Source organism: Petaurus breviceps, unplaced genomic scaffold (assembly GCF_028583685.1).
Source record: "Petaurus breviceps papuanus isolate PSGF00001 unplaced genomic scaffold, PetGlider_PUasm1.0 76, whole genome shotgun sequence".
In the NCBI taxonomy this organism is placed as follows: domain Eukaryota; kingdom Metazoa; phylum Chordata; class Mammalia; order Diprotodontia; family Petauridae; genus Petaurus; species Petaurus breviceps.
The window spans coordinates 57,827,196-57,851,749 of NW_027186473.1; the positions used below are offsets into that span (position 1 = coordinate 57,827,196).

The following is a 24,554-nucleotide window of genomic DNA, read 5'->3' on the forward strand; positions in this document are numbered from 1 at the left end:
TCTTAAGGGGAGGGAAGGCAGGGCAATTGGGGTTAAGTGACTTGCCCAAGGTCACACAGCTAGTGTTAAATGCCCAAGGCCATATTTGAACTCAGGCCCTCCTGACTCCAGGGTCTGTGCTCTATTCACTGTGCCACCTAGCTGCCCCCTTTTTCTTCTTTTTTGGGGGAGTTAATATATCACAGGAGGTAAATGGCAAAGTAGGCTTTGAACCTAGGTCTTCTGACTCTAAGTCTGGTGCTTTTTTTCTACTGCATCACACAGCCTCTGAATTTTAAAGCTTTAATCATTCTCTCAAACTCTCATTTTGCAATTGTTGTTCAGTATTTTTTTCAGTAGTGTTTGACTTCTTGTGACCCCATGTGGGATTTTCTTGGCAAAAATACTGGAGTGGTTTGCCATTTCCTTCTCCAGCTCATTGCATGGGTGAGAAAACTGAGGCAAACAGGGTCAAGTGACTTGCCCAGTGTCACTCAGCTAGGAAGGGTCTGAGGCTGGATTTGAATTCAGGAAGAGGAGTCTTCCTAACTCCAGGGCCAGTACACTATCTACTGCACCACCTCCCTGACCTACTGTACCCAGCTGTCCTTCATTTATTAATATTCATATCTTATTTTATAATTATTTTATAATTTTATAAATTATTTTATAATATAATTATGGACTTCTGTCCCAGGAAAATAAGGATGAACCTTCAGAAATTAGAGCAAAACATTTAAAACAGATATTGCTTTATTGTGTTAGTCATAATAAAGACAATAAAAACAGAATTATATAGAATAGTCTAGAATAATGTCATCAGGTAGACTACCTGTCATCATAATGTCTCTTCAATTCCATAAGAATATAAGATCTTTGAGGCCAGGGGCTTTCCCCCTCCCTATATTTGCATTCTAATCACCTTAATAAATAGTTGTTGAATTGAATACACAAATAAAATAATTTTTTCTGATTCACAGACTGGCTTCCACAGGGTCACAGAAAGCTGACTGGCAAACCATGTATTTCATGGGAGAAGACAGTGTATGACTATTTAAGTTCCCATTATGACACTAGCTCTTTCTTGTCACAAAGTGATAAACAGTAACAAATGCAAATGTGACTGTGAATGTTTAAGTTTTAAAACCACGTGTAAAGATCTTTAAGAAATATAAATTACTAATTTTCTCCTTTAAAAAACCCCTTCTTAATACTAGTAAGTTAAGGCTAGACTACTTAATGCTGAAAGAGTAACAAGTCAATATTGCAGTCAGTTTATTTCCTGCAGTCAGACTTGAGTGGGTAGAGGAAAATATTTTAAACATAAAATTCCATTTTTGGGGAACTAATTAACTTTATGTACCTTGGCCAGATAGACAAGGATAAATTTTTAAAATAAACAATGAAAAATATTTCAATACACAGTAAGAATCAATAAAATTCAACCAGAATTTTGGAAATACAGTGAGTTACATTAAAGTAACATATAATATACATTACTTCATCATGTACTTTTAGGACCATATTAATGTCCTTTAATACAATAAAAGCAATCAGTGTGAATATCACTATTCCAAAGGAAAATTTAAACAAATATGGTAAGATCTGCATATAAAAGTGACTTGATAAAAATATGGCTAACAAGATATTCATGTTTTTTTAAAATACATTTTTCATCAAAACAAAAAAAACTAAATTGCTTAGATTAAAAAAGTAAATATTGGCAAAATTAGAGAAATATTTAATAGCATGTATGAGTTTCTCTTTTATAAATAAAAATGTTTGTGTCATGTATATTTTACAAATTTTAGCACTCATGAAATTTGTATTACTTAGCATAATAAATTCCATAAGAATCTGGCATAATTTTGAATGCAGATACTGTACAATAATGCTGTATTTATATTTAATATAGATAAAAAAGCATTTTGGAAAGATCTACCTCCACCACAAGTTATACATATATCAAAAAAACTTTGTGAAGTATCATTCCTTTATCTGATCCTTTATTTACAACACTTTAAATAATGAGTCATTTATGAGTACATGTCGTATATATGTATGTATATAACTGTACAAAGTTGTGCTCACTTTGTATATCTTATTTTTGTAAGAAAATAAATTGCTGCTTTTTATAGTTATTTTTTTTTTTTAATATATCAGAAGTCCCTAGGAAAAAATCAGGCTACATGGCAAGCAAAAGAAAGTATCTGAATCTCATTAGACTACCTGAAGAAGTCAGTAAGGCAAAGTTTCCTTCTTCATAGAAATCCTATTACAACACACATAGCTACAAAAACTTATTAATCTATAATATTCATCACTTCTACAATATACACTTGGAGCCATCTTTGTTCATGCTTCTGAAAATAAGATGTTTTGAAAATGGGTTTCTGTTCACCTTAGTTACTGATTCCTCAACAGAGATCAATTTAAATTGTCAGGAACTTAATCTGCACTTCTGAAAAGAAGCAGAAAATATATATTACTTGAATTACAATTCAATCTGTAGGCAGCTGGGAGTACAAATTATCTTTATTTGGGGGGATATAGGTTATATTTCCTAAGTAAAGAGCCTGAGGAAAATATCCCAAACCTATATTGCTTGTTTGAAATTTAAGTTTTTTGTTTACTTAATCATCACAACTAAATGGCATTTTAAAAATTCACTTTACCTAGGCGACTTTGTAACTCAGAGGAAAGGTTTTTGCATTTAAATCATAAGTTACCAAGACAATCTGTTTTTCATTTTTGATTTTTACCTAGCTAACTATACTTTTCATTTGTACTCAAATTTTAATATGAAATTAGGAAAATCTATTACTCTTTAGAAAACTTACACTGGATAATTACTTAAATGATAAACACTGAATAAAATTTTCAAGATCTGCTAAAGAATCATGAAGGGTGGTGCCATTGATTTCTTGACTTCTGACAAATCTTTTAAGGGTTTCTAAAGCAGTCAGTGCCTCAGTTTTTGATGGCAAAGGTAGTTCTGTTTCTGGAGATCCGTCTTCATCCTCTTCATCAGAAGTATAGCAATCAGTTTCATTTGTTTTACTCTCTTTGGTCCATACCTCACTATCCGACACTGTTTCACATGTCACCAAATCCTCATCCAGGGATGCATATTCTTCCAGAGATAAACCTTCAGGAAACTCTACTCCTGCACCTAGAGCATGAGTAACTAAATCTAGGCCATTTTCAGTCTCCATATTTGTTTTTCCACTTTTTCCATGTTGTGATTTGAATCCTGCCTTTTCATAACTCTCAACAATAGTCTCTGGGGTTACAGTCCTCCAACACAGATGCAACATATCAACTGCATCTAGCAGAGAGAAAGTAAATTCTTTGCTGCTTTCAACAGAGTCTAAAAATTTCTTGACCAGACAGAATCGGTATTTGACCTTAACGTTTTTAATTACACCTTGTTTCATAGCTACAAATTTGGGAGATAAAGATGAAGGGAAAAAAACGAGTTGAGTGGACTTTAGAATCTTCACCTCTGGATGTGCCAATAAAGGATCAAGAAAAACCACAACTCGACGTTTCTGGGCTTGAAATTTTTCATCAAGCTTTCGCATCCATCGCTCAAAGATTTGTGAAGTCATCCATGCCATTCTGTTTGCTTCATAATCTACAGGCAGTGACTTTATATTTTTAAAACAATGTGGGTTTTTATTTTTCCCAATAATAAGCAAAGGAAGTTTTTCTGAACCATCCATATTTGCCCCAACCACTACAGTTATCCTTTCTTTGCTTAGTTTTCCAATTGAACAGGCTTCCCCCTTAAATGCAAAAGTATTAGTAGGTAACATTTGATACAGCAACCCGGTCTCTTTTATGTTAAATATATCCTTGGGGTGATAATCATTTAAATAATATAGAAGCACATTTTGGGACCAGATAGTCGCAGCATCTAATGATGCTGCCGCAGTTTCTACTGGCTGAGATCTGAATACTAAACCATATCTTGATTTAAAGCGATCTAGCCAACCATTACTGCACTTAAAATCATTATGTCCCAGTTTCTGAGCAAAATCATTAGCTTTGAGACGCAGCATTGGACCATTAACTGGTATGTTTAGACACTGGGCAATTCGATACCACCTCATTAATGCTTCCTCCAGATCTGTGTAAAAAGCAGTTCTGAGTCTTTTTCTTTTGGGGTCAAATCTTAAAGATTCAAAGGCTTCTAGAATCTTATCTTTATTCTTCATAATTGAAGACAGTGAATTTTTCTTTATTCCATATTTGGCTGCAATCTCTGCTTTTTTCTTACCACTTTCTACAGCATTTATGATGTCAATCTTTTCTTCAATAGACAAACTTTTCTTTTTCCTTGTTACAGGGAGAGGTAAGGGACGCACTGAAGCCTCTGCCATCTCATGCAGAGTTTCTGAAGAGATTTCTTTTTTTGCTTCCTTTTACCAGCTTCCTTAAACGTTTTCCAGTGTGACACAATCTGATGCAGTCTGTCCCACCTCAGATGCAAAAACTTGGCAAACATCTAAAGTATCCAAGTAGTTGTATGGATACTCCAAGAGATTAATATCAAAATATCTCATTTAAGTTATTTGAGTTTACTGAAAGAAAAATTATAACCAGGCTAGCAAACCTAATGAGGAAAAAGGTCTTCTCTGGGCAATCTGTGACTCCATTTTTAGTTCAAACTAAGTTCCAGAAGTCAAACAAAAATAGAAATCTCCTTATGTCAGACATTTCAGAGCCTGCTGATACATTTCTGGAGCATCAGTCCTTTGAAGACATTTTTCATTTATTCACAAACACTCCCCATTTCTTTTTAGTTGGTCTCCTTCAAACAGTTCAGAAATAAGAGGGAAAGCATTTTTTAAGCAAAATTATTGTTATGAAAAAATGCTTTAGTTAATTTTCCTTGTCTCTCCAGGGTTGGGAAAGGAGAAGAATCCCTCTGAGATTGCTGTGTCACTGTGTAGCTTCCCCAGTCTCTTGAAACTATAAGAAAGAAGGAGCAATGTTAGAAGATAATATAGCATCGGTTATCCCAATTAATTATGATTAAAAAAAAGAACTTCAGAGACTTTCTGAAAATAAAACTCAAGAGTTTTTTAGAGGAAATGTTAATTTCTTACATGTTTTCTCTTTGAAAGTCCCCTGGATCCATCGCAATAAGTGTTCACAGTCTATCTAAATAAGCGCTTTATATATGCGACAGAAATAAAGTAAATTTAATCTGTTTCCAAAATGTGCCATAACAAAAATAAAAGAACTAAAAGTGACACTAGCTAGCTTCTTCATGGCTATCTTTTGCATGCAGTTGAATGAGAATAAAACTAGACAGTTGTCATAATCTACTTTTGGCATGGAGGAGAATGTTCAGGGCTGTGATATCATCCATGTAAGGAGCTCCCAATGAGGAAACTGTCTACCAATACACATATGCAATGTAATGGATCATTGCTTAGGGTCATTGAAAGGTTAGGTGTCTTGTCCAGGATCACCCAGCTGGTATGTGTCAGAGATGGGACTTGAACCCAGACAGATTGAACTCTGAAGCCAATCTTCTCTATATAACCAAATTACCTATTTCCTACTTTTGGAAACAGTGACTACTTCATAGGACTCTGGTAGGAAGTACTTTTAAAGTATCTTTAAAGGAAGTATTTCCTTTAAAAATCTAAACATTACTCTAAATATACATAATAAACTTCATCTTTTTCTATTAATCCAACACGGAACTAAAACCATCTAAATTCATTCAACTGTACAATTGTACACTCTTTGCCTGGGGGATAGGGAGAATCAAAGACACATTAACACATAGCCCCTGACCTCAAAGTATTTATTTTCCATACAAGAGATTATATATTAGACACATATAACTAAAAGACAATTCAATATAACAATGACTACATAAGTGCAAGGTGCTTAAAATGGGTACTTAAAAATACTAAGACAGGGGTGGCTAGGTGGTGCAGTGAATAGACCACTGGCTCTGGAGTCAGGAGGACCTGAGTTCAAATTCAGTCTCAGACACTTAACTCTTAACTAGACGTGTGACCTTGGGCAAGTCACTTAACCCCAATTGCCCTCCAAAAAGAAAACTACAAAGACAAAAATAAAGCTGGTCCCTGACCCTGAGGAGTTTACATTCTATTTCTCTGGGAATAGAGGGGAGTGTTTCATTAATTGTACAAACAAAGGCCTAAGGACGTTCTGATAAGAGATCACTTTCTACAGAAGCTGTTCTTAGATGATTCTTTGAGCTGGTTCTGGAACAATGGGAAGGATTTTGATAGGCAGAAATGTGAACCAAGTATTCCAGCATGGGTAAAGTTATGGAGGAAAGAAAATGAAACATGTTCCAGGACCAGCGGGGATAAAACTGGCTAGGAGGTAAGGCTCATCTGCTCCTCCTGGCTTCCCTGGTTTCTTCCAAGTATCAGATAAAAGGCCACCTCTGCACAAAGGCTTTCCTGGCCCCCCTTACCCTTAGTGCTTTCCTTTTTCAGAACATCTCCAAATCATCCTGTATATGTCTTGTTTGCATATAGCTGTTTGCATGTTGCTTTCTCCATTAAACTATGAGCTCCTTGACAGCAGAGACTGTAAATTTGTGCCTTTCTTTCTTTGTATCCCAGAGCTGGGCACATAGTGACTAGCCTTTCTGGAGATGAGATTAACATTTGCCCTCTGCTCTGCACAAATGGGCTGGACAATGGAATGGAACTCTGAGCAACCACCCCTGGCAGGTATATCCCTGACTACCTCATCTCCCTGCTCACAGGGCAGGTTTCCTTTATAAGAATCCCTAGGTTTTCCTGGCTAGTAGCATGCTCCCTTAAGGAGCTGCCTCCCTTGAGAGGCTGCTACCTCCCTTAAGGAAGAACCTGCTTGGCATATTACCCAGAATAAATGCCTTTACTTGATTTGAAGACAGCCTGAGTGGGATTTCTTTCAAGATACCACACACACACACACACACACACACACACACACACACACACACACACACATACACACACACACCTACCTTGTACCTCAAATCTGATGACATTGCACCTCATCAATTGTAGGTGCTTAATAAATGCTTGTTGACTTACATGATAGTTATAACCTCTAACTGATATCTTCATTATTCCCTTTTTGGACTATTTTAAAAGGCTCTAAATTGGTCTCCCTGTCTTTACTTTTTTCAACTCATCTTTTATACCTGGAGTTCACAAGTTAAAAAAAAATTTTTAAACCATATCTATGTATTATTGGTTTCCTTTGCAATCCTATATATCTTTTTGTGCATTTAAAAACATTTTGAAAATGGGGCCCAAAGATTTCATCAGATTGCCTGAGGGGTCCAGGCCACAAAAAAAGGTCAAGTACTCTTGCTTTATATACATGTCAGAATAACCTTCCTAGTAAACTGGGACTGTCCTATTCAAAAGTACTCTATAGTTCCACATTATTTACTATAAGAAGGGACATTATGGGATCTTGTTTTGCTCCCACAGATGTTATTGAGAATTTGATGATAAAAAGCTACAACACTGGAAGGAAAGACCAAGACATAAGCTAAGAAGACAACAATATAAAAACAGCTACAAAGACTCAAAGAAAATCGCTGATTGGACCCAAGCCCAAGAAGAATTTGTGGAAGAGTGTAATAGCAAGCAAAATAGGATTTTTTGCTGATTTTCTCGATTGAGTTTTAGCTAATCAAGTGCCTTTGAGCCTTGCCTTTGACTGTATCAAGAGTCTTAATAGGTCTAAAAGAGTTTGAAGATCTTCCCTGCTCTTAATAGGCCTAAGGGAATTTGAAGATCTTCCCTGCCCCTTAATGGGCCAAATGTAATCACATGGGAGCTCACAGTGGGAGGAGTTTGCAAAAAGGGTGGAACAGGAAGGAGCAGCTAAGAGCACAAGCAGAGCTAGGAGCAGGTAGAACTGAGAGAGAATGTTTCTAATGTTGGTACTTTGTCTGTTGATCTGTGCTACTTTCTCAACAGAAGTCTTGTCTGTTGTTCTGTACTAATTTCTCAGACAGAAGCCCTGTCTGTTATTTTGTATTGGTTTCTCAGACAGAAGCCCTATCTATTACTCTGTGTTGATTTCTTAGACAGAAGCCCTGTTGTTCTGTATTGGTTTCTCTGACAGATGCCCTGTCTGTTAATCTGTGCTGATTTCTTAGAGAGCGGCCCTATCTGTTGTTCTATGTTGATTTCTCAGAAAAAAAGTGAATTGAGATGATAGTGCAGATAACATGTATAAATATTGTTATAGCCCTGTTAAGATCTGTTTAAGAAACTGAAAAGAGCTTGGAGTAGAACAGTTCCTGTGAGTTGAGATATGGAACAGAAGCAGGGAGCTGCCTATGTGTGAATCCAGGCAAGAGTTGGTAATGGTCAGCCAGTGGAGAAGGAGCCATGGGGTTTAAAAGCCAGCCTTAAGTAAAGATGAAGGAGGACTTTACTTTGGATACTCCATATTGACTGATGAGATCTGTAACTTACTGTGACCTTTGCACTTTCTGCTACTCCTTGAGGATGATTGGCTTAAGGATAATTGAAAGCCAGTCTCTAGTCAAGATGAAAGAGGACTTTACTTGGACACTCTGTCTTGACTGAGGAGATTATAACTTACTGTGATGGAGGGGTGGATGGTGTTTGTATTTTCTGCAACCCTTTAAAGATGACTATAAAATATACTGAATGGCATGTTTTGTTTAAGACTACGTGGCCACCTTAGTAATAAATTGTTATGTTTTATTGTTGTGAATGTTACAGTTTGGTTTCTTGAATGCTATGCTTTAGTTTATTGCTGAATAAATAAAGAGTTCATTATACTATGTGATTAGACTCTTGAAGTGATTCACAGCAGCAGTCCTCAGGAGAGCTGCTTGTGATTGACTTTATAAAGAGTTAAAGAAAGAGCTAAGAGTGGCAGAAGAAAAATTAGGAAAAGAAATGAGAATGCTGTAAGAAAATTATGAAAAGAGAATTAACAGTTTGGTAAAAGCAAGACAAAAAATGCTAAAGAAAATAGCACCTTAAAAAAAGAATAAGACCAATGGTAAAAGACACACAAAAATTCACTGCAGAATCACTTCACAGAAAAGCAGAATTAGCCAAATGGAAAAAAGATACAAAGTCTCACTGGAGAAAATAATTCCTTAAAAATTAGAACTGGGTAAACAGAAGCTAAAGACTCCATGAGACATCAAGAAACAGTAAATCAAAGTCAAAAAAGCTTTTTAAAAGAGAAGGAAATGTGAAATATCTCATCAAAAAACAACTGACCTGGAAAATAGATTAAGGAAAGATAACTTAAGAATTACTGGGCTTGGGGCGGTTAGGTGGCACAGTGAATAGAGCATCATCCCTGGAGGCAGGAAGACCTGAGTTAAAATCTGACCTCAGACACTTGACACACTGACTAGCCATGTGACTTTGGGCAAGTCACTTAATCCCAATTGCCCTCCAAAAAGCAAAAAAAAACAAAAAACAATAAAAAGAGAATTACGGGGCTATCTAAAAGACAGAGGTTGGACATTATATTTCAAGAAATTAACAAGGAAAACTACTCCCAATATCTTAGATATAAAGGGTAAAATGGAAAAAATATACTGACTACCTCCTGAAAGAGATCCCAAAATGAAACAGTATAGTCAAATTCCAGAACTCTGAGGTCAAAGGAAAATGCTTCAGGCATCCAGAAATAATTCTGACCATATTTATTTAAGAGGAAAAAAAAAGTAAAACAATACATTGTACCAATAATAAAAAAGTTGCAGTTTTTATATGAGCAAGATTAGTATTTTGCACACTTTGCTAGAAGGTACCATAGACAATAAAGTAATATAAAAAAAAATTTATAGCAAGTTTCTCTGATAAAGTCCTCATTTCTCAAATAAGTATTAGTATAGAGTTGAGTCAAATTTATAAAAATAAGAACCGTTACCCAAATGATAAATGGTCAAAAGATATAAATATACAGTTTTCAGAAGAAAAAAATCAAAGCTATCTATAGTCATATGAAATAACATTCTAAATCACTATTGATTAGAGAAATGAAAATTAAAACAACTTTGAGGTACCTGTTCACACGTATTAGAAATGAGAAATGCTAGAGGGGAGGGAGTAGGGGAAAATAGGTACATTAATGAATGGTTGGTGGAGTAGTAAATTGGTCCAAACATTCTGAAGAACAATTTGGAATTATGCTCAAAGGGCTATAAAATTGTGTATACCCTCTGATTCAGTAATATCTTTACTAGATCTGTATCCCAAAGAGATTTTTTAAAAGTAAAATAACCTATATGTACAGAAATATTTATAACATCACTTTTTGTGGTGGCAAAGAATTGTTAATTGAGGGGATGTCCATCAATTGGGGAATGGTTGGAAAAGTTTTGGTATATGATTGTGATGGAATAGTATTGTGCTATAAGAAATGATCAGCAGGAGGGCTTCAGAAAACCTGGAAAGACTTACATGAATTGATGCAAAGTGAAGTGAGCTGAACCAGAACACTGTACACAATAACAGTAATATAGTATGATGATCAATTGTGAATGACTTAGCTATTCTCAGCAATACAATGATCCAAGATAATTCTGAAGGATTTATGATGAAAAATGCTATCCATATCTAGAAAAAGAACTCATGGAATCTGAATGCAAATCAATGCAAATTTTTAAACTTTATTTTTCTTGTGGGGTTTTTTTTGGGGGGGTTTGTTTTCTTTCACAACGTGACTAATATGGAAATATGTTTTGTATGACGACACATGTATAGCCTATATCAAGCTTCTTGCCTTCTCAATGAGGGTGGAGGGGAGGAAAGAAGGGAGAGAATCTGGAATTCAAAATTTAAAAAAACTGAATGTTGGGGGCAGCTATGTGGCTCAGTGAATAGAGCACTGGCCCTGGAGTCAGGAGTACCTGAGTTCAAATGCAGCCTCAGACACTTAACACTTACTAGCCATAAGACCTTGAGCAAGTCACTTAACCCCAATAGCCCTGCCTTCCCCCCTGCAAAAAGGAAAAAACAACTGAATGTTAAAAATTGTTTTTCCATGTAACTACAAAAATTTTAAAAACATTTTAAAAAGTAAGAATATTAGATTTTAGAGCAAGAGAACCTCATTTCACATCATGGGATTTTTCACTTGCCAATTGTAAGACCTCAGACAACCTCTTTCCTCTATGGACTCAGTTTTCTTATGGAAAAAAGACAGGATTATAAACATATCAAAATATTCACAGCAATGCTTTTTGTAGTAGAAAATAAATGGAAGTAAATTGAGTGCTCAAGCTTCAGTACACAACTGCAATAAAATATTATTGTGCTATAGTAATATTAGAGAAATTCAGAGAAGCATGGGAAGACTTCAATCAACCAATGAAGACTGAAGTTAACAGAAACAAGAAAACAAAATACACAATGATTATCCTAATGCAAATGGAAAGAACAATAAATGAAATTAAATTCTGGTGTAACTATAATAGCAATGTTAGCTCCTGAAGAAAGATGAGAAAATGTACTTCCCTCTTTTCTTTGAAGAGGTGAGTGTGGTCTGATGTATATAGCATCATACACAGTCAATGTTTTTATTGATTTTGCTGCACTAGTGCTGATTTTAAAATCTTTGTTACAAGAGAAGACAACCTGGATAAGGGAGTGGAACAGATGGATATTTGGAAAGGAATGTGTTATAAAAGTATCAATACTGTTTTTTTTTTAAATGAGGGGACTGGATGAGGATCTCCAAGGTTTTCTCTAGCTTTAAATACATACTCCTGTGACTTGTGTGATCTTCACCAGCTCACTATTCCTCTCCATGTCTTAGTTTCCTAACCTATCAAATGAGGGGTTGGACTAGATGATCCAAAAGCATTTCAGCTTCAAATCCTAGAATAGTATTATCTGAAGGGAAAACTTTCAAAGAAGGAATTTCAGGGTACAAGGGATGAGAGAACCATGTTATATGGGAGGCTAGTGCAAGAGATAAGTATCTTGAGAAAAGAAGGGCCTGGCGGCAGCCCTTAAGTCATACCACAAAGGTGGTCAGCTAGCTCCAACCACAGACACATCCTAAGCACACAGCATGAACCTGCTCCAGTTCTTAAAAGGAAGAAAAACACCCCAGAACCTCACTAAATAATAGGCCATTATCAACTGTGAGGACAAATAACAACTACACTGGGAAGCAGGGAGAGCTGCCCTTTTTACTAACATACGGAATGTTCCATTCAACCCAAGCCAATCTCTTGCCCTGGTCAGAAAACAACCAATCTCTACTAATCAAAAAAGAAACAGGAGCCCAATCTCTCGAATAAGGAAAAACAACTAACAGACCCATCCAAGAAGAAAGAGGAGTCTTCCAAGTTTCCTTTTTCTCCCCTGGTTAATTTACAGTTAAGTCAGAAATAAGTACCTTCATTTCTAATTCTTGCTCTCATCCTAATACATTTACCCATATCCGTTCTTATCTCCCAAATGAGAGATAGAAGATAGCATTTTGTCTATTATTAATGGTTAGTCATTTCTACTAGTCAATAAAAAAGGAGATAACTTCTTGGCAAAAGACAAATGAATGATTCCTAAATTAAGATAGCAACCTACATTTATTTCTATAACAGTAGCCATCCTGGGTGGTTAAATTCAATATATCTCCATTCCTGAAACTAACACATCTCTAATGCCAAACCACAAAAAGTCAGCCTTCTTCCCTGGAGAAGAGTTAGGAGCCAACGTTATCTAATCCATTATACCCACATTCTCCATTCTCCCATATCCAGCAACTTTCTCAAGCTTCAACTGCATCAAACATTCCTGAGGGGCCCTCTATACTCTCCATTAAGCAACCATAATCAGTTTCCCTTATTACAGTACCAATTCCCTTCTCAGGAAGTAACCAGGATTCTCCAACTTCAAAAGGAAAGACAGAAATCGTTCTATTCAGAATATGCCATTCATCTGCCAGAAGCTGTTTAACTCTTTGCTAGTTTACCCGCTTCAATATTATTGGAGGTGGATGGAACATTAAAGGTGATCTATTATATTCTCTTTATTTTATGGATGAGGAAACTGAGACCAAAATAAGTAAACTTTGGTACAGTGAATAAAGCATAAAACTTGGATTCAGGAAGACCTGAGTTCAAATCCCACCATTCACTGACTGGGTGAACCTGGGCAAGTTCTGCTCTGTGCAAGTAACTGCTCTGTGCCTCAGTTTCCTCTTCTGTTAAATAGAGATAATAATAGTATCTATCTCACAGAGGATCAAATGAATTAACAAATATGTAAAGCATTTTGTAAACTTTAAACTGCTAAAAATAATATATATATTATTTTTAATAAATTTTAATAAAAATAATATATATATATATAAATAATATATATATAATATATAATAAAAATAAAATGCTTGTTACTGGAGATTGTCCACAGTCAAACTGGTACGAAGGGGAGGAACCAGGACTTGATTCCCACTCCAGTGTGATCAGGATTTGTCACCTATTCAAATACACACCACCAAATGATAGCAACATTTTCCAATAGTTTTTTTCAGAAACATATACTTTGTACTTCACTGAACCCCCAGAGTAAACAAACAGCTGCTTTTATTAGACTGAAATTTGCACATTTAACCAGCTTTGTTGTTTTTCAACTGTGTATGACTTCATGACACCATTTGAGGTTTTCTGGAAGAGATACTGGAGTGCTTTGTCATTTCCTTCTCAGCTCTTTTTTTCCAGATGAGGAAACTGAGGCAAAGAGTTAAGTGACTTACCCAGGGTGACACAGCTAGTAAGTATCTGAGACCAGATTTGACCTCAGGAAGATGAGTTTTCCTGACTTCAGGTAAGGTACTCTACTCACTGCACCATCTAGCTGCTGTCATATAACCAACAGCTAAAGTCTAATTGGTAGGAAAAAAAAAACACATGGCTGAGATAGCTTTCATTCTCAGAAGTGGAAAATAAAGGCACTGACCAAACAAGAACAGTTATTCTATTACTTATAGCCATGCTTAAGATGATAACGACTAAAAAAAATATTCACATTTTAAAATACTCCTTGGTAGTTCTAATGACATATTTAAAGTTTTTCAACTGCTTTTTCCATGTATACATCTTACCTACCATTTATTAAGAAAAGAGATCTCTTCTATTGTCAACACAGGGATTTGTTTTCCGTTAGTATGCTTCCTTGTGACAAGCATTTTGTTTTCCTTTTTTTTTTCATCAGGGGAGGGAGAATGGCAGGGAAAAAATGCTTAACAATTAAAAAAATTAAAATTCAATTTAAAAAAAGAACAGAGTTCATATTCCTTTATACTTGCTCCTCTTCCAGATTTCTCAGGTTTTTTTTTGGTCCTCCAAATCTTTGTCCCCAAAACTAATACAAAAAGTCTAAAATCTATTATTGTATTCCCAGTAGAAAGCCTAATCACACCAGTCGAAACCTTGATGCTGCTTATGTACAGAGTACTATTAGGGTTGAGAGGGATTTTAAGTGCTCCTCTAATTCAAGCAGTATCCCTCAGCCCTTTTGGTACCATGGAGTCCAAAACTGTCCAGTCTGCAATAAAGACATTGAAGCACAACTCCAAGCCAATAACTGCTTATTAAAGGGAGTGGACCTCTATCAATGGATGGGACCTCGGGTCTTCCTCATGTTCTGAGATTCCCCCTCCCTTTAGGGCCTTGGTTTTATAATGTTTGATACCCAGATGATACAGAAGAGGCACAGTAGAATATAGAGTCTCATTAGTTGAAAGATCTTGACTGTGACCCTCCAATTGGCTGACGCATCTATATCTTGACCTTTCCAGCAGGACCTACAGGATTAAAGAGGCAGACCCATGGGCTGGGTGGCATCCACATGGGCTGAAAGGTCAGTAGACAGGCAGGACACAGACCAGCAAAGAGGGTCACTTGTCGGCCAAGTGCTCATGGTCATCTCCCCTCATTGGGCAATTGACAGCTGTAAGCTGCTCCAGCAAAGTCCAGCATTGGTCAAGTGTTTATAGGCCTACTGGCCAAATGCCCACAGGCCTGTTTCCCCAACAACAGGAGCATAAGGGTGGAGGGACAATTGAAAATAGCTGGAGGATTTTTCATATCATTAGGTCATTACCTACTCATCAGGAAGAAAGGGGTAGCGGTCCTCTAGTTAGTTTCCTATGATTAAACAAGTAAACTTCCTAACAAGCAAGTGAACTTATAATCTTGAAGTTTAAAGTTTATCATAAAATTATTATTATAAATTATATAATATATTACAAATAACACATATGTAATCTAATCTAATATAAACTCATGATAACAAAGAATCTATCTTAATTAATTATCCCTAAATAAAATATGTATCAAATGTGTTTATACATGGAATTCCTATCTGTTAGTTAACTAGACAGACTAATAAATTGATAGACAAGTATAACACTCATAATCACTAACCCTATGTAATCACACTAAACTAATACTGATTGGCATAAAATAAGGTTTCAGTAAATCCTTCCTCACAGTACTAAGTAGTCAGCAAAAATCAGACCAAAATTTAGCAGCAAAAAAACTGCATTTCTGGCAGCTGGTGGTATAGTGGATAAAATGCCAGCCTTTCAGACAGGAAGTCTGTGTGATCCTGACCATGTCACAGCTTCTTGGAGCCTTGGATTCCTCATCTGTAAAAACAAGATAATAATAGCACCTATTTCATAGGGTTGTTGTGAAAGTCAGATATAAAGTGTTTTACAAACCTTGAAGCATTCTTTGTTGTTGTTCAGTCGTGTCTGACTCTACATGACCCATGGGGTTTTCTTGGCAAAGATATTGCATTTCCTTCTCCATCGTGTCCTCATTTTACAGATGAGAAACTGAGGCAAATAGGAGTTAAGTGGCTTGTCCAATACTGTCCCAAAGGAAAATGAACCAGGTCTAAAAAAAGAAGGAAAAAAAAATCCTACAGGTTACCTCTCTGGCACAAAGAACAGGGAAGCAGTTCTTCTTTTTGCTTCTTCCAACTCCCCCAAAACACTAATGCCAATGGGATAGACTAGAATGTAAAACATTTTTGCTGTTGGGCAGGCAACTTGGATCCCACCTCCTGGCAAAAGTCCTGGTAAAAGACAAGATCACTTTATCTAAGTAGGAACAGTGCTAAGTTTAGGCCGATCAGTTAGTCCAATACTTTTCCCTAAGACTAAAAGAAAAGCAACGGCTGCACTCACTATCCCAAAGGGACAGGTAAATTGTAGCAGCAAGAACTTGCAGAGGATTTCACTATTTTCCATCAGCAGCTGAAAAAACCAGCTGCCCTTATTTTCCCCAAGTCTGCTAGCATTCTAATTTCCCTTGGGATAGTAGCGATAGAGGCAGGGGTATTCCTATGCATTTCCTTATACAGAATAGTGCTAGGTTTTAGGATTAAGTTCACCAATCACCCAGAACAGCACCTCGCACAGGGCTGATTAATCCATCTGGAAAAACAATCACCAGCAGCACCTCTACCTAGCAGCAGTTATCATGAATACACTGTGGAAAGTCAGATTAGTAGTACATTAGATGGAAGGCTATCAGCCCTAGTAACTGGCTACATAAGTCCTTCTTCATGTACAAAGTACTAAAATACCACATTTCTAACAGTAAAATCTGTGTCCTAAACAATCCAAGTAAAATTAGCTATTCCCATCTCCTGTTCCCCTAGCTTGAACTACCAAACAAACTCAATCACTAAGTAACTATTGCTCATTCTAGCCCCTTTCTCCCAATGAATACATTTGCCTTTTAGCTGGCAGTATTTCATTCTTTCACTAGGCCATTAGTTTACCACTTTTGATCTCAAGTAACCAAATAGCTTCATTTACTATGTTCCAGATCTTTTTTGATTCCATATTCTCTCAATAGCAAGCATCCTTCAATTGGGATACCCTTTGCTACAAGAGACAAAAATGTTAGTGTCTTCTACCCAAAAACTAACAATATTCCCAGGCAGTAGAATCCACTGCAAGCTATATTGTTGCTGCTAGTTAGATATAGGCTGTTTTGTATTTATGTTATAGTTTCTACTCTTAAAAACCGAACCACCTGTTTTTAAAAACAGCTCCTCACACAAACAAGAGTTTGGGGTCACTGCTCTCAGTAAGGGAAAGCATGCAGTAATGACAAAAAAAAAAAAGGATTATTAGATTCAGGAGACTCTAAACATATTTTTGGTGACCTAGAATTTTCACAGGATGTGAGGAAATTTAACAGCTGCACTAGGAATATGGCTTGACTATGGAAACTTACAAGTAGACTTTTAACAGCTACCCTTTATGAGGGAGGAAAGGAGTGATGATGAAAAAGAAAGAATTTAAGAGTCCTTTCCCCAGAAGGGTGATGAACCCAAGACAAGAGGGATCGGAGGGGAACAAATCACACTATATGCATTCACCCTAGCCTCTCTCTATTTTCATACAAGTAAAATCAGCTTAAAATAGACATCAAGCGCATCCTGGAAAAGGAAAAAAAAAGTCATAAAACCAAAACATGTAAGCTAAGGGTATGTGGCAAGCAGAGCCCATTGCATGCAAGAATCTCAAACCCTTTTTCCCTTCCACCACCAATTAGTAGAGTTGCCTCTGCTCTCCATTATCTGCCTCATTCGCTTTACTCTAGCCACAGCTTTGAGAGAAGAGATGTAGCTGATATTTTGGTAGGTATAAAATCATATATTTATAGCTGGAAAAGACCTTAGAGACTATCATAGAGTCCAAACCCTTCATTTTACAGATGAAGAAACTTGGGCCCAGAGAATCTGTGACTTGCCCCACGGTTACAAATGGCAGAGCTGGGATCTGAGCCCAAATTTTCTGACCCTAACTCCAAATCCTGGGCTCATTCCACTGCCCAAAGTGATCTAGAATGAAGAACAGAGATCAATAAGGTAGAAAGAGGCATGAAGGGGAAGAGAGTTACTGGGACTACTTTCTGCCCAAAACATTAGGACCCTTTCCAGCTCTAAAACTGTGAATGTACAAAGAACTGTGATCTACAGCTTACAAGATGAGTTAAGAGCTTTTATCGGCAGAGGGCAAGCCCCAAGAAAACACATCTCAATGCATCCTTCACACTCAGGCCAAGTCCAAAGCCTAGGTTTGGTAATATGACTCAAAAATCTCCAGTGGGTCCTGATTTCCTCTTGAGACTTAACAAAATCGGTTCCCATCTGTTCCTCCCGGCTGCCTCCACTTTACTATCCTTCAGTACACTTTCTGGCCTGTCAAACTGGGCTGTTTGCTAGGTTGACATGCCTTCCTCTTCCCAATTGCCTGTTCGCCCCTTTGCACCTGGCTATTCTCTGTGCTCATTTCCAACTGACAGACTCCCCTGTGTCAGTCTGCACTTACTGGAGGCCCCCATCCAAATGTCCTCCTTTACTTTCTATACTTCCTCAATAACTGTCTGTATTTCTTCCCCACCTCTGTAGAGCATAATGACTGGTCTTTCCATAGCGCTTGAAGGCTTGCAAAGCTCTCATGTGTTCCCTCATTTGGGCCTCACAAGGAGATGAGGAAACTTGGGGTGGGCAATGTTTGCTTCACCTGACCAAGGTGACTCGGGTTGTAAGCAACAGAGTGAGATGAGGCAGGTAAGATAGATATGCTATTATTATCCCCACTTTACAGATGAGAAAACTGAGGCTCATAGACTAAGAGACGCAATTGCCCAGGGTCACACAGCGCGTGAGGATGGGAGGCAGAATTTGAACTCAGGTCTTCCTGACTCCAGGTCCAGCGGCCTATTCAGATAGCTGTATGCAAAGGAATGGAGATGGAAAGTCAGCTTAGTGCTGTAGAAAGCGCTTCATAAACTCTCCTCTGGGGTCAGAGGTCACGGGTTCGAATTTCGCCAGGATATTCACAACCTGGGTCGCCCTGGTCACATCGCCTAAACTTCCGGGCCTCAGTTTCCTCATCTGTAAAATGATCTCAAGATGCAGCCGGGGCAAGGAGGCAGGGGAGGAGGAAGCTGCGACGCAGCGCCAGGGAGAGTGCAGGAAGGCGCCCTCGGGTTGTCGAGGTCCCAGTGCCTCCCCCCCCCCCCCGGCCACCCCCCCCCCGCCCCTCCCCCCTCCCCCGGCCTGGAGGCGGCTGCGGCTCTCGGCTCGCGGTGCAGCGCAGGTCCCGGCTCGGCCAGCGAGGTCTCCCTTCCATGCAACAGGTGGGAGGCGACTCTGGCCCAACCCGCCAATGCCCCGCCTGAGCAGCAGCCAGCGAGTCCCCGGAAGTGGTTGCTAAGGCCGCCGCGGGCGGGGGGGAAACCCGGGAGGGGCTTGAGGGGGGAGGATGGGAGGCGAGCGGGGGAGACCCTGGAGGGGAGGGGGAGGAAGGAGGGGTAGGCGGGGCCTCCGCTGCCGAGAGACTTGGGGGGAGGAGGAAAGGAGAGGTGGGCGGGGCCTCCAGCGGGGATGGGGGAGAACGGGGAGGGAAGAAAGAGTGGGAGGGGCAACGGCCCTTGGGAGGCCAGGGAGGGCCGGGGCGGAGGGAAGAGGGAGTGGGCGGGGCTCCCGGCACGAGAGGTGTGGCCACCGCCAAGACGCCGGTGGGGCCAGGCCGAACCCGAAAGATAGGCCAGCTAGGGCCAGGGCCAGGGGCAACGTGGCTTCCGGTCTCCTCACTTCCGGCTTCGCGGCTCCCGGTCTGGCTTTTCGGGACAGGGTGACCGACCCTCGGAGGCGCAGAGAGCTGTGCCGGTGGCTCGGGACTCGCAGTCAGGGACAGCCGCCGGGGCTCCTGTCCCCCCTCCCCCAGGCTCGAGGTGCGTGAGGGCAGGGAACCGGGCCCGGCCCCGGCCGCTGCTTCCCCTCACTTCTTCCTTTGCGGTCCGCCCGCGGGCAGGGCTCCGGGGATGGGAAGAGCCGAGGTGGTGGCCCCTGCTCGGGGGCGTGGTCACGGGCGGGTGCGCGCGGTGGACACGTCGTCTTGGGATCCCTGGTGCGGCCCTGCGCCCTGCGCGCTGCCTCCCCCCCCCCCCCCCCCCGGAGCCCGCTCCCAGATGCATGGCAAGGAGCTGCAGGCTGCTGCAGAGGAGAGGGGGCTGGTCTCGAGTTTGGGGGGGGGGGGGAATGGGGGGGGATTTGGACCTCGGCTCTTGCTCTCTGGCCGCTGCTGCATGCTCCCACCCTGCTTCCAAAGTAGGGGGAAAGTGAGCTTGCAACTCGAAAAAGTCTGCCCCACGCCCTAGGTTTGGCTGCGGGATGCCTACGAAGCGTCTCAAGTCCGGCAGCAGCAGCCCACCGAGATGGGTCCGTGGGAAGCCTTTCCCATTTGGTTTTCAGTGGTTGCTTGGTTGCGTTTGTGTGAAACGCCCAGGTTTGGTTGTAAGAATGTAGTAATGTCAAAGTAGTACAGCCAGAACCAGATTTTTTGGTGTTTTTCCATACTTTTCTTCTTACCCCACTCACTACCTTTTACATATCAGGGAAAAAGTTTAATTTTTCATGTAGTTCCTAGGCACTCCTTTCCTTTCACTTTAAAAAAAAAATTACTTCCTTTATCCAGCTTTTGTGTTCTTGAAACTTTTGATCCCTGGACCTTTAGTACTTGTCACTTCCTGTAGTTATTCCAAATTATTTTTTAACACTTCCAAGTTCGCTAACACTTTTCCCTTCCCCTCTTTTGTTAGTTAAACTTAATGTATTAAAACTTGGTTCTTATACTCATTTCAGATTGATGATTTTTCTTGCAGAAGCCTGTTTAGGTGTGAACAAGCCTCAATTTTAATTTCAGGAACATAGCACTCACTGTAAGCTAGTACGGGTTGCATTAGTCAGACCCATTGTGTTTAAGGTCAAAATAATTATGACATTGACCTTTTGAACCACAGACCTTTCTGATAAGTGCTAGGACTGTTTTTACTTTTAAGCCTTTCTTCAAGTTGCTTTTGTGTTTTTTTTCTTTCTTTTTTGGAAACCTAATAGTGCTTGGGAAGTACTTTTATTCCTTGAATAAAACAGGTCACTTAGTTTCATATTTTCTTTGACATTAATGTTTGTTTTTTTTTCCTTTGATGTAGCTGTTTGCTTTAGAGTCTGGTTCTGACAGTGACTTTTTTTTCGCCATAGAAATTCTTTTGAACCTAAGAAAGTGAAATACAGTGATCTTTTACAACCTTGAAGCCCAAATTTTACTACCTTCATAAAAAAAGAAATTTGTCAGTTTGCTTTTTTAGTTCCTGATCTGTGGTTTTGAGGTTTCTTTCTAAGTATGACTATCTGTGGTTCCACAGGCAATACTCTTGAGAGCTAGTAGAGCTGTATTAAGGGATTGGAAATGTGCTTTTGGTTATGGAATACTTGCTGAAACCTCACCTTGTGTAAGGCACTGTTCAGATAGAAGCTTAAATGCTGTTTTAACTTCCTGCTTCCATTTCCCCTTGTGGGGCATCTTGTGGTTTGGTATTGAGGAAGCACTGCTTTGCTAGAGAAGGTCAAAAGAATGTTCTTGGAAGCTTGGTCATCACATCTTCACCCCCTTTCTTACTACTCTGCACTCTTTCCATTTGGTGTTTGACTGTTTTCTTGCCAACTGAGTTTTAGTGCTAGCACTGGTGTTTATTGAGTTTGGTGTGATAGCCCTTTGTTGTTTGAGGAAAATATAAGCTCCTAGAGGGCAGACACTGATGTAAAAAAAAAAAATGGGTCTCCTGCCAGCAAAGTAGTTAGCAAATAATAGATGCTTAATAAATACTTATTAAATAAATGAATGAATTTGAAAAGGTGACATTTGAAATGTTTTGCTTTGGAAGCTCATCTTTTGTGATGGCCAACCAGACCCTTTAACCTAGAAACAAGAATAATTCTTTCTGCCAGCCAGCATTCCCTCCTGCTAACTTTGTGAAAAGTATTGTCAGGCCTATTTAATTTTCTTCTTCAGTAATGATAAGAAACTAAAGCAAAGAGGAAGGGATTGCTGTAAAGTATCTTCTATTTCATATAATATTTAATAAAGATGAATGTAAAGTCAGGCACTCAGTTAAACAAATCAGTTGTACAAGGATGGAATAAAAGGTAATCAGAAGTTCATTGGATAAAGACCTAGGGATTTTTTGAGCTGAAGGCTCAGTCATCAGCTGTGTGATGTAGCAGCTTGCAGATCTAATGCATATCAGTTGCATTAATATAGTGCCCCAAACAAGGGAAATGATAGTCCTGCTGTATACTCTGCACCAGTTAGATGATACTGGAATAACATACTCAGTTCTGCATTCTGATTTTTAAATGACCAGGATGATGAAGGGATTTGAAACCGTGTCAAAGGAGTTTGTAGTAAAGGAAATGGGTATGCTGAACTTGGAGAAGAAAAAACTTGAGAACATACCTCTTTACCTCACATTTGGCCCGCAGGTTGTTCCATCCTCAAGTCTCTGCCCTTCGCCCTCTACAGACAGACAGGCAGGCAGACAGACACACACACATACACACACCCCACTCTCCCTCTTCTCTCCCTCCTCTCTCCCCCTCTCTGCCCAAGTCCATCCTCCACTAGGCTATCAAACTGATCTTCATAAAGCTCCCTAAAGTTCTGGTCTCACCTATTCACCTCCTTCCTCTTGCCCCTCACTCTCTAAGATTAAATATAAAATACTTTATTTGGCTTTTAAATCCCGTCATAACCCAGCATCTTCTTTACTTTCTTGTCTTCTTACCACTTACTCCCCTCCTAGTACTTCATGTTCTCTTCCATCCAGTGCTACACTGACCTTTTTGCCGTTTCTTGTGTAAAACATTCCATTTTCCAACTCTTTTACTTTTAACTAGTTTTTTCTCCTCACCTCCTGGCTTCCCTGGCTTCTTTGAAGTCTCAACTAAAGTTCTGCCTTTTGCAAGAAGCCTTTCTAATTCCCCTTAAAACTTGTGCCATCTTTCCAAAATCATCTCCAGCTTATCATATGCATATCTTGTTAGTACATAATTGTTTGCATGTTGTCTCCCTCCTTAGACTATGAGCTCCTTGAGAACAGGGATTTAAAATTTTTTTTCCTTTCTTTGTATCACCTGCACTCAGCACATTGCCTGGCACTGAGAAGGGATTTAATAAATGCTTGTTAATCCCATCAGTGACTTCACAGGATTTTGTATTTGCTCTCTCATTTGAGCTTCAGTAACCATATGGTATAAATGTTACAAATATTTTATCCTCATTTTACAAATAGTCATCTGAGACTCAGAGTTGAAATGATTGTCATAGGTAGTAAGCTTTGAACCCAATTTCACTTGACCTCCAGCTCCACATTCAATCCATACTACCTGACTGTCTCATGATCATGGCCTTTGATAATCCTGTAGAAGAGAAATTACACTTATATTGTGGGAGGCGGAAGGTCCAGGTACACAGACTACAACCAACAGAAGAAAGAACCATTCAACAACTTGAAATTTCTCAAGCATGAGAATGAGTATCCCATTGAGGCAGTGGTGTTGAAGAAGGTATTCTTGAATTGAAGAAATAACGACTAGATGAGTTTTAAGACCCTCTTCTATTCCAAAAGTATATTTTCATCAAGAAATTAGCAGCGGACCATCTTCACTGTACTATTGTACTATTAACAAGTGACTTGCAGGCCACACCCAAAATTAGTTATTTAAAGCAATAAAGTTGGGAAAGTGGCATGAAGTGTCCCAAGGATTGGTCTAGGGTCCAACCAGTTTTTATAGATGACCTGGATACTAGAGAGTGGAAAATATATGTAATAGATTTGTAGGTGCTTGGATTTTGGAAGATAGGAAGAATTCAGAATCACCTTAATGAACTCTGAAGAATACTTAAAAAAAAGATTGAAAAACTCTTGGGGTTGTACTGTGTTATGGATGAAAGAACTGACAGGACTGTATATAGGTAGAGTAAAGAACAAAAAGCCCCCAAAGTTGTAACTGACCACAAATTGTATATACATGAGCAGAAAAAAAGGTAACTCAAAATTGAGATAAAGGTCCATAAATAATTTTTTATGTTTTTTCTGTAGCTTATCTAAGGTGACTTGGATGTCAGTGACATGACAATTTTTCTTTGTGGCCATTAAGCACTCGTCTAACAAAATCCCCTTTCTCCCATATTTCTATCCCTCCTTCCTATATCTCTCCCTGTTTCTTTTCACTTCTCTTTCAGCCTCTTTATTTTTCCTTTTTTCTGTGTCCTTTGTTAAGGGCTTACAGAGTCACCCACCACTATTGATTTAGTCCTATTGGCAATGCTCAGGAGTAAAACCTGAGATTCCTGATTTCACAGTATGAGAGTCATACTGTGAAAAATAAATTTAACAAACGTGCCAGAATTTATTGATCCAGATGAATGTTGCTTTCATCAGAGTAGACACCCTAAGGTCTATACATATTTGAATTATTACAGTAGTGCTACTCGAAACATTTTGTTTTGGAATTGCCTTCAAAGCCTGTTTATGCGGCAGATGGGATTATCAGTTTTTCTACATTATAGTCACCCTCTCTCTTTTTTTTAAATTTAAAACACTATTTCAAGCTTGATCATCTACTTCACCATACTTTACTTTTTTCTAAAGTCAAAGAGATGAAGATTAGCTTTCATTGAAT

The 24,554-nt window shown here is 38.9% G+C and overlaps 2 protein-coding genes across 10 annotated transcripts in view; one reads left to right on the forward strand and one right to left on the reverse strand.

The window, feature by feature from the left end:
- Window positions 1–714: 714 nt before the first annotated feature.
- Window positions 715–19,761, reverse strand: TIGD4 (tigger transposable element derived 4). Of its 3 annotated transcripts, XM_069105551.1 has the most exons (5): window positions 19,626–19,761; window positions 15,724–15,901; window positions 15,519–15,648; window positions 14,105–14,193; window positions 715–4,956 (listed from the first exon to the last, which is right to left on the reverse strand). In XM_069105551.1, the coding sequence occupies exon 5, from the start codon at window positions 4,362–4,364 to the stop codon at window positions 2,829–2,831; it is 1,536 nt and encodes a 511-aa protein (XP_068961652.1). In that variant the 5' UTR covers window positions 4,365–4,956; window positions 14,105–14,193; window positions 15,519–15,648; window positions 15,724–15,901; window positions 19,626–19,761; the 3' UTR covers window positions 715–2,828. The 3 variants fall into 3 exon arrangements, 2 of the variants coding, with proteins under 2 accessions (XP_068961652.1, XP_068961651.1); XM_069105550.1 differs by lacking the exons at window positions 14,105–14,193; window positions 15,519–15,648; XR_011171904.1 differs by lacking the exons at window positions 715–4,956; window positions 14,105–14,193 and having other exon boundaries at window positions 14,204–15,648.
- Window positions 19,090–24,554, forward strand: part of ARFIP1 (ARF interacting protein 1) — a 156,127-nt gene continuing 150,662 nt past the window's right edge. For 4 of the 7 annotated variants that reach the window (XM_069105553.1, XM_069105556.1, XM_069105557.1 and 1 more), the window contains exon 1: window positions 19,501–19,765. Coding sequence is in view for 2 of the 7 variants with exons in the window: in XM_069105561.1 (XP_068961662.1) it covers window positions 19,160–19,168 (9 nt within the window). In the remaining 5 variants the exon portion in view is untranslated. Of the gene's footprint in view, window positions 19,169–19,500; window positions 19,766–19,918; window positions 19,942–24,554 lie in introns of those variants that run through there. The other 3 variants (XM_069105561.1, XM_069105552.1, XM_069105560.1) reach the window with 3 other exon arrangements.